The 10,485-nt window shown below is 40.0% G+C and overlaps 1 protein-coding gene and 1 non-coding gene across 2 annotated transcripts; one reads left to right on the top strand and one right to left on the bottom strand.

The window, feature by feature from the left end:
• Nucleotides 1-513: 513 nt before the first annotated feature.
• On the bottom strand, nucleotides 514-8,614 carry zgc:113278 (TRAM1 and TRAM_LAG1_CLN8 domain-containing protein). The gene is made up of 11 exons (XM_026366905.1): nucleotides 8,213-8,614; nucleotides 7,101-7,161; nucleotides 6,896-7,014; nucleotides 5,541-5,657; nucleotides 5,394-5,452; nucleotides 5,090-5,174; nucleotides 4,575-4,645; nucleotides 4,290-4,394; nucleotides 4,036-4,179; nucleotides 3,748-3,908; nucleotides 514-3,592 (listed from the first exon to the last, which is right to left on the bottom strand). The coding sequence occupies exons 1-11, from the start codon at nucleotides 8,330-8,332 to the stop codon at nucleotides 3,519-3,521; spliced, it is 1,116 nt and encodes a 371-aa protein (XP_026222690.1). The 5' UTR covers nucleotides 8,333-8,614; the 3' UTR covers nucleotides 514-3,518.
• A 998-nt stretch (nucleotides 8,615-9,612) lies between these two features.
• trnak-cuu lies at nucleotides 9,613-9,685 on the top strand. The gene has a single exon. It is a non-coding gene; the product is annotated as a tRNA-Lys (tRNA).
• The last annotated feature ends 800 nt before the right edge of the window (nucleotides 9,686-10,485 follow it).

The raw sequence follows: 10,485 nt of genomic DNA, 5'->3' as shown, positions 1-10,485 counted from the left end.
ACAATAGAAATTGCAACACATCAGTTAATCATATTGTAAATTGCTTATTAAAGACTGTATAGACTGTAAAGAAAGTATTTATCTACATGCTGTGTGATAACAGTGTTTCTGTCTTTCTCATGCTACTAGTGATTTATTAATGCAGGTCTGTATGCAGCTATGCCCCTGCAGACTGCTTCTGTCCCTCAGGCAAAAAGCTCATTGTTGCTCCCTGGTGGTAATTATAAGAAGTACAATTTGGCCAACATTAGATACTGTCCTCAGTGGGTTGTGTAAATGAAAGTGTTCAAAATCGAAATATGCAAATATCTGTAAGTGAAATAGGTGAAAAGCTTCTGAATGTAATATCCTGAGAGTGGCTGCTTTTAATAATGAAATGTTCTGCATGGTTGGACAACTCTCTACCATGCTAGTAATTTACAGTGTTTTTTTTTTCCATGGGTCAAAACTACTACTTAACTTTAGGCACTAAAGTAACTGTAATGTTCACATTTGTGTAATGAACAAAAGCTTTATTCAAACATGACATAAAAAAAAAAAGTGACAAGGAAAAGTGATCAGAGCTCACAAGAATTTGCATAAATATATACCATCAGAACAGTTCAGAGACAACATATTTGAAAAAGTAAATACACTGAAACATCTATAAACAAGCAGCAAAAAAAAGAAAAAACAAAACAAAAAAAAAAAAACAAGGACGATGCAGAATGAATTAATAGAATACAGTAAACATGAGCTGTGCAGTTTTTTTTAAGATCTCGTGTTTAAATGCATTGATTGTTGCCACCTAGAGGAAACTCACAAAATGTATTCATTGCTGACCTTTTTCCAACTTTTACAAAATGCAGACAGTTTAAAATGGAGCAATTCCAATATTTAGTTTGTTAAGAATCAATGCAGAAACAGCTCAAAGTGAGCAGTGTCACGGTGCTCTGACATTAATGCATATTATGCAAGAAAGTGCATTCCTGTGGGATTATACAGGCCATTGTGTCTCAAAGCGAGGGGGCTGTGATCTACAGTGTGGCTGGTGTTGCAGAGCCTAAATGTCAGCTGATTGTTGTGCAGGGTGGTGTCTGATGAGAAAGGCTTACAGATGGTTTCACCCTACGAAGCGTAGCTTGTTAATACTACATCTGAGCCTGTAATCATAAGTACTGACAAACGCCTGCAGTAGTGGAACAAATTGAACACTATACTGACCGCTTGCTCTTCTGATCATATATTTATACTGATGTGTGGATGACTAGTGTCGTCATGACGATGCTTTTCACTATCATGGAACATGTAGTAGTAGTGAATGCTGCAGCATGGTGTTAACTGAGCACTGTTATACAACTGAGTTCACTTTGCTCTAATAAGGCCATAAAGTTAAATAAACCATTAGGCTAAGTAAATTTTTACACTCATACCACAACGTTTACGCACGCTAACAGTTCAGCAAGCTTCATTCTTATATAAAAAACAATTCATATCAATATGGATGCAAAACATATATTCACGTGTGTACTGAACAACAGTGAACAGTTTCCCCTCTATAAAAATAGCTTAAAAATCTGACACATATTTTAGTACAGTGTAGGGTTAAGTCAGTTTTTTTTTTTCTCTTTTACGTCTGAGACAGTTAAATAACAGGCTGGTACATAAGTCATCTGCTCCTCCTTTCCTCCTATGACACTGCTATATACAGACAAAGGACCACCAAAGTCCCAACAGGGAGCGCTAAAGGGAGCAATAAAACGTATGGCATCTCCTCCCTGCTTTAGACTAAGACTCCAGACTCCAGCGGTCTACAGGCAGGTAGTGCAGTCTTTTCTGTACAGACGTTCACATGCACAGTGGTTTAGCAGTAGAGCAGGACTTGGTCTGTGACAGGAAAAGGTATGGCCAAGAGTACAATTGGTGTGCTCCATAGCAATGTCAGGATCATTGAAAAGGTGAAGCAGGAAGAACAAAACAAAACGGAAACCACGAAATCTCTCTCACACAGGATAGGGCATCTGAGGGGCAGAGACATGTAACACAGAAGCATTTAGTAACCAGAAGCACAACATACATTTGTTCACAACTCAGTGTCTTGCACAGAGAAGAATGTCTTGGAACTGAGATGTATGTAACAAAAGTAAACAAAAGGACAGGACATAAATGTAAGGTCCTACTAACAGGGCAGGAGTCATATTTCATGCTCTGCACGCAGGCAAATTTTTTTTTATGGGGCGAGCAATGAATGTTGTCATCATCCTTCAGGCCCAGTTAATTCATAAACATACACAGTGGGTAAAACAACACTGTACACACACACACACACACACTCAGTGAAGTGCACAGGCATTCAAACACATCCGCTCACAGACACACCTCCCACTGCACCATGGGATGGAACGTATAGTGTAAGTGGTGAATAGCTTGTCCCCTGATACCCTATAATAATAAAAGCAAACGGAACGCAACACAAGCGGAACGAGTGATACAAACCACTAACGTTATAAGGACACTTGAAGAAAGATTGTTTTGTTTGGATTAACTAAACGCAGTTGCTATGTACCGCCGTGTTTGCTGGTTATAGCTTCTCAAAGCGTTCAAAATAACAACGATCTATAGTGTATGACAAAAATAACTAACTCAAACCTGTTGCAGTAGTTGTAAAAAGGCCACTGAATGCTTGTGTGTTTATCTATGTGTGTGGTTGTGTGTGTGAGAGAGATGCAAACTCAACAGCACAGTTAAGAACTAGCTGTAGTCTTCAGCTTTAAACCCTCATGCATTAACACGACCATATAAAAGACTGGCGTGCAGCCTCAAACACAGTTTTCTTGCCATTTCCAATCATGCCATTATAAAGATTTAACTGTATGCATACAGTACAGCATCCCAGGTTACAGTACAGCTTCCTCTTGGTAGGTTTCCTAACCTGGATGAGCCTATGTAACAGGCCCATTACCATGCTAGGGATATAATCAAAGAAAATTACAAAAGTGCCTCAATCCTGTAGCATATTGGATTTCAAAGGCAGAGGCTGTCAAATAATGGCAGTAAATGATCAAGGAACTAAGTACAAGCTTCAGTTCGTCAACGCCAAGCTGTGTAGTTAATCTGTACATTAACACTTCATACTAAGTTGCCCTGAAGTTTAAATTCACTTTTTAAGGTACTGTGATCTTCACTGATTGAATGACAAATTACTCAGGTTTGATGAACCCGACGAGTGGTCGTAGTTTTACACAAAAGGACACTTTTCAAGAGCGAAATCTATCCTGTTAAAGCATCAAAACCAGCTCTGCCCAGCCCACGTCCCATCCACAGAGAGCCCATATTAATAATACACATTTCTAGCAGACAGTAACACTGAACCTTTTCCAAAGGGAGTTTCAGCCCCAAAGGGACATTTATGTAAGGTTTCTTAGTGAGCTCAAACAGCTCTTTTGGAAAGCCATAGACAAAATTCGAAGTTGTGTAAAGACAATGTCACATTGTCGGAACGCCCTCACTCAGTTTTTCCCTCCGACTTTCTTTCATCTCTACGAAGCTTTGGCTTTTCTTGCCCGTGGTGATGTTTTGTCCTCAGACTTCACAACCCCATTGGCTGCACCACCTGTTAGGTCAACAGAAAAGTCCTCGATTAAGGTAATGTGGCCATATACTCCACAGCAAAAGAATCGTACGCGTCTCACACGTGTTTCAAACGCACAGAATCACATTGTGCCTGAGTGGCAGACTGACCAGACGCTGAGGCTCCTGCATACTCACCCCTTGCAGGTTCCCTTTTGTGAGGCTTGCTCTTTGGGCTGACCACCTTCTTCTTTGAGGCCTGGTTCTGGCTGTGCTCCCTCCACTTTTTCAACTGGAAGTTAATGAATTTCCACATCATCCAGGCCTGAGTCAGGCAGATAGCTGCCAGACAAGTCATTCTGAGGGGTGGGAAGGACACATGGAGTGAATGACTCAACTGTCATTTTGTCATCTTAAAGTACAATGGCACTAGTAAACCTGCTTGGTGCCAGGCACTATTGGCTCTTCCTGTAAATCTATACTTGCCTTATAGTGAGTACATTAAAGTTCCCTTCTGCTAGAGAAAAGCCCTGGTTTCCCGTACGGGGCAGACCAAAGCCGAATGTTAGAACTGAGAGCGTGAGGGTGAGGAGGCGGGCGATGACAAAAAGTAGTGCCCACAGAGTAAAACTGTAGAGAAGAGAAGAATGTTAAATCAGGTCGTTCAGACAGAGAAGTGCTGCTAGCCAGCAGATATAGAATGCAAAGTGGAAAAAATATAAATGAAATTAAGGCAGTACCCTTTCTGCTTGTTCTCGTCACTGAAGTAGAAGAGGCGTGAAGCGTGAAACAGGAGCTCCACCAGGTAGTGAGGGACCAGCAGCACCAGGCCCAGTCGGTGGAGGCTGAACACAGAGAGGAAAATCAGCTGGCATAAATGTACTGTGGCACTGCTTTACCTAGTTAAGTAAGGCAACGGTGACTACATTAAGCCATTATGAGACATACTGCTAGAATGGGCTCTATGTCTTGTTCTTTATTTCCTTCTCAGAAGATACAATGTGCTTAGGCAGGATTTCACTCACTTTAAGACGTAGGCACCAGTGATGTGGACAACATAAAGGCAAATATAATAGAGCTGGCGGGGGATGTCTTCCTGTAGAAATACAAAAAAAAAGAGCCTGTGTTAGCGCTGGTAACATCAATTACAGTTGTAAGTTCACAAAACGTGTTTTACGCAGGCTCAGCATACTGAAAATCTCTGGAACCAAACGATTCAAGTATAAGTTTTAGTCATTTTATTCAAGTTATGATAAAACAAGATGAAAAACAAAGAGTATATTAGTTAAACACTAACAAAGATACAACAGAACAGAGGTAAGAGTAATAATCATTAACCGCTTCTTCGCACTAATTCCAGTAAGAGAGATAAATACGTTTCATTCTAGCTTATCTTTAAATAGTACAACACACACGACCCAGCAAACTCTTACTTTTCTCTAGATAATTTGAATATAGAGGATCTAAAAACCTAAAATTAAAGTTAATGTTTGTTTCCCCAGGTACATCTTCTCTTCTTTTTTTTTTAAATGAACCTTACCTTCCGTACTTTCTGAAAGTACAGTTCAGGAAGTGCATGGAGCCAATAGGCAATTTGGCAAATGTAGAAGAACTTGACCTGAAAACTAGACAGAAGACAAATTGTGCAGATTGTGAGGTGAAAGTCTGAGTGCTGTATGGCATTCGTGTACAATGGATCACGTTGTGCATGCTTCACTGTACCAATTAAAACATACTGATGTGCACAAGAAGTCACACCAGTAAAAATGGGAAGGAGTTCTAAAGTTAAAGTAATAAAATAGAAACTTGTGATGTGTAACTTGAGTCTGTAAATCTTTACTTACACCATGTGAGTGTGTGGGTAACCCTCCCATAAGAAAGTAGGATTTATTGCAAAGTCCTCCTGTTAGAATAAAAAAAAAGACCAATGCATAAGATAAAGCTTAATGCAGGCCGGGACAGTGTGTTTCTGTGACTCCTGACCCTCGTACCGCTGTTAGGATGCTGCAGCCCCAGATGAACGAGAACAGGTAGAACGCTGCGAGCTGCCCCGACTCATTAAACTTGCTGTGTTTGGTTTTTGACAGGTGCAACCTTCTGTTCATTTTCTGAAATTAAGCAAAAATATTACAGACACAAATACGTCAAATGTTGACACGAAGCACATTATTTTTAAAACTACCCCCTTCAGAAGTAATGCAGTTGTAGATTTCTTTTTTACTACTTGATTTATGAGGAAAAGAAGTGTATAAAACTGTCTGATACGGAGTTATACATGTTTCACCTCATACAACATAAACTGTATTAGAATAAATTTTCCTACATTTCTTTCTTTCATTTCTAGACACGTCCTTCGACCTGGCATGGTAGATTCACTTTTTCTCCAACCTGCCTTCCATATGAACGGCTCATGGGACAGAGCAGCTCATCTGCTAATGGCAGGATTGAAGCAATATCTTAATGTTCACATGAACATTCGACTGCTGTTTTGAGACAGATATCAACAAACGTGAGCCTGTGCTATTAAGACAGACAAGCTCTTCATAGGATAGAATTTCTAAATCCTCCTACACTGTTGAATGTGATCTAAAAAAAGGCTTTTATTTTTGGAATAAATATATTTAAAAATAGTTTTTTCCTTTTAATAACACCCCACTAGGGATTACCATCAAAGCAATAAAGATGCCAGGAGAAAGACATTATGCCTTCGTGATCAGGGGCCGTACTCACAAACATTGTTAGAAAACTCTCATTGAGCTCCTAACGGTGCGTCTTGATTGGTTGATGTCAATTGTGGTGAGTTTTGAGTTTGAGTTTTTTTTTTTTTTTTTTTTGAGTTTTGCTACTCAATATGATGGATGTTCGTGTAGCATTTCAGTCAGTATCAATGTTTACACAATTTAATATCAATATAAATGTAATATATACAACTTGTATTATTATTATTGTTGTTATTTTATATATAATATTCGTTTCCTGACACTTCCATGAACAATTATCACAATATAGAAACAAGATTAAAATGTGCTCTCGATGACAATAAGCATACTGTGATGATTTAAGTATTAATGCAGCTGGATGTTTCTCTTAACAGAACATATTCTAAGCTGATACTGATTACTGGCCAGTCTATTTTAGTAGCAGAATTGTCACTCTAATAACATTAAAGATGTACGTTATGTACGGCCCGTGATCACATAATTAGAGCTTTCTAAAAAGAACAGTCATAAAGCAGAACGCACTTGACACACACAGCAGTGGAGCCCAATATACTTTTGATTCCTTTTGAATAAAAAAGGGAAAACATTATGAACCTGTGTGATAGGTGCTGAAGATGGATACTCACATCGAGGATATATTCTTGTATCAAGGCATGAAGGATGACCGCAATAAGCAGGTAGAAGAACACGGTGGCCACATCTTTTGGGCCATACTGGTAAAGATTCACCGGCTCACTCTTGTCCTCTGAGAAAAAAAAAAAAAAGATAATATCATATGAAACAATCATAAAAACTTAAGGACGATTAATGAATGTCTAAACTTTGACTCACCGAGAACTTGTGTAACATTGTACTGGACTGTAATGAACATGATGGCAAACTTTGCTGTGACCTGGAACACAAAGAAAAGAAAACAGGATTAAAGGACTAACGTCATCCAGAGGAGGCAATAGCTCAACAAACTAAATGTCTTGGCCTTCCAGAATCTTTGTTGTCAATGAATGAACACACTGTGGATTTACAAATTAATAAAAACATAATTTTATTGAGACATCAATTAGAAACAAACTGGACGAACCGTCAGTCATGTCTATAGACAAGACTTCAGATGAAAAAGAGACGAGAAGGATAAAATCACTTTACACATACACTACTTCAGACATACTATTTTTTCAGTAAATCTGAAAAGAAAAATCAACCTAGTTTCATCTTTTTAGTATCAAATTGCTACATAACTAAAATATTCAGCCATCGGCACAAGTGATGAGTGAGGACTGCTGTGTCATTGCAAGACACTGAATTCACTGATAACCATAGAGGAGGTATGAGGATCTCCAGAGGCAGACTCCAGGGGCTCCCAGGGTCTCTGGCAAAATCAGGTATTTTTTAAGTTTAGCTCACCTGCTACACCTGAGTGTATGATGGCTTTCATCCCACTTTGCCCTCAGCTATAGATGTCAAGCTACACCTCATCTCACAGAGGAACGTGACTCTTACCACCATGGGGATCTGGGATGTGGATAGATCGTATTTTCTAATCTGGTGACAAGGTACAGATGGGGGCCAGTATGTGGGAGGAAAGCTATCTAGTTGAATTCAAACGTGGGTAGGTAGTCAGGTGCTCTGTCGAACTAAATGGTTGGTGATGAACCGTGCAGCATCCACACAGACATTAAGCCTGACGCTCCTGTTGCCAAATTCCTGTACATGTATTGATTTGTTATGGGGGCAGTGCACTAGCCGACTGGTGAAATCACCTGTTCGATGTGTCAGCTGGGCCTCCTCAGCTTCTACTTTGGCAGCCAGGGAGACACATGAGAAGGGAAGGAGACAGGCGAGCTAGCGCCCTGCCCCTGGAGAGCTGCTGTCATGTCAGCTAACGCTAGCTAGCGACGGCTAACTACGGCGCCTGCGCTTTCCCCCCCCCTCCTGTCACACAGTACCTCAAACATCAGGCCGAGCAGGATGATCATGGCCAAACACGACACCATGTCGGCGTGGTTCTGGATCACAAACTCGTGGCTCAGCACCGGCGGACTCTTGTTCTTCTTACGGAAGCCCATGGCTCACCAACGGCACTCTCCCTTCTCCGATCCGGGCTTGCCGACACTGAGTCTAGCTAGGTTGGAGCTAGCTTCCCCCCGCTGCACGGCTGCCGTCGGCCTGCAGGATGTCCGCGCTGCTCTGGGCCGATTGCTCCTCTCCAGTCCCTAAGCACAGTGAACAGCTGATCGTGTGCTTAAAAACAGTCATGAAGAAGCATCGCAGCAAACCAAACACCACAGTACAACACCCACTTTTTTCCTCCGGGCTGTTAGAGTCAGATGACGGGCCCTCCCACTTCAAGAGCCCATTCATGAACCGCCCAGCGCCGCTGACGTAGGAGGAGAATCCAGGCCCGTGGTGCGTTCACGTACTCCACGTAAGAGTGGGGATACAATGACAAAGCTTCCTAATACATCCAGGAACGCCCAGTTTTCAAATCTATTAACATGCGACCAGTTCATTTACATTTACATTAAGTGTGTGGAGCGTTTTTCTTATAGGGTTTAATTTTAGTAAGCGTATAATTTGAGGTTACCTTCCATTTCACCACCAAACAGAGAGCATTTGATAGAATAATAAATGTTTCCTGTTATAGATTAAATAGATTCAACTTCTCACAGTTCATTATATAGGCTGCTCACAACATCACAACAATACGTGGTAAGACCAACATCCTCTCTTTCCATTGTGCTGGTGTATATCTGAAAATACTAGGTTGCAGTATTTTTGAATGCAGGACTTTTAGCTGCAAGGCAGTCTTTATTTTTACTGTACATGACCTTGCTGCTTCAGAAATGAGCCTGCTTTGTTGATTTTATGAACCTACAGTAAACAGGTACGCTAATTTGGTGTTTCCTCTTGGTTAACGCTATTAACTAATTTTATCAATAGCAAGTAACCGCTAAATATATTATATATAAAATATTTGCATGTACCACAGACAGCCAACGCTGGCAAAAAAAAAAAACATTTTGTGTATAGTGGGAAGTTTATTGTGACCATTGAACCAAAGTTACACCATTTAATTGTTAACAGTTCGTCTGACTGTGGTGAAATGGAAGCTATGCTAACACTTGCTGCTAACGTTAGAGGGCAGTATGAGACAGACCGTAGATGTCACGACGGTGGTTTGACACCGTGGTTTCAGATTTATTGGGGTTTATCTACACAACCTGCTGCAACAGAATCTCCCCTTTTCGGCTTAGTAGTACAAACCAGCACAATAAATTGAAATTTACTTTTACCATATGATAATGTATCAGGTATAATTAATATTGTTCGATGCTACCTTCTCGTAGCCCGGCTAGCTCAGTCGGTAGAGCATGAGACTCTTAATCTCAGGGTCGTGGGTTCGAGCCCCACGTTGGGCGCACTACCTTTTTCATTTGTCGTTTTTCGGTCTCCACTGTGCGGACACGACCACAGAAACGATAACACTCTACAAATTGCAGTTTTTCGACCCTGGTGTATTTTGGTGTGGGAAGTAATATACATATATAAAACAGCTGGTGTGTTTTCTCTGGCACTTGCGATGCGTGTATATATCTCTCTCTCTCTCTCTCTATCTCTATATATATATATATATAATGCAGCTTAACTAAAACCTGGTTACATGGTTATAATTCTAACTAAGCTATATTCATTTCAGGTTCAGTTTTGTATTGCATGTCATTAGATTGTTTTTTATAATGTCTGGGCACCATGTTTACATTTATGGAGGAGTAAAAGATGCATTTCACCATCATGCAGTTCAGTGTGCTGGTATATTCAGCACACTGTCATTTACAGCCTCACGAATTAAAATAAAATTAAGTCAAGAATTGACACAGTTTCAGAAAATGTGAATATTACAAATGTGTGCAAGATTGCATTTATTGTAGGGTTGTTTCATGTTAAATATTTTTTAACTTTTACAGGTGTTGAAAATGACAAAAAAATCCTCACACTTTAAACAAAGCTATTCCTGGCAAGAGGATCTTGTGTATGTTATAGTAATTCAGCTAATTCACACCGATTTTTAGATACATTTGTGTGGTTGATTGTCACTGGCTCATTATGTAATGAGGTTATTACAGTAACAACAGTGTGTGTGTCAAAATTGTGATCCTTTTTATGACGTATAAAAAAGACTGGTTCTATTTTATCTATATCTGTATAATTTATTATCTAG

This window comes from Anabas testudineus, chromosome 7 (genome assembly GCF_900324465.2).
Source record: "Anabas testudineus chromosome 7, fAnaTes1.2, whole genome shotgun sequence".
In the NCBI taxonomy this organism is placed as follows: domain Eukaryota; kingdom Metazoa; phylum Chordata; class Actinopteri; order Anabantiformes; family Anabantidae; genus Anabas; species Anabas testudineus.
Note: the sequence above shows the minus strand (reverse complement) of the source record. Positions and strands in the feature narration are given on the sequence as shown.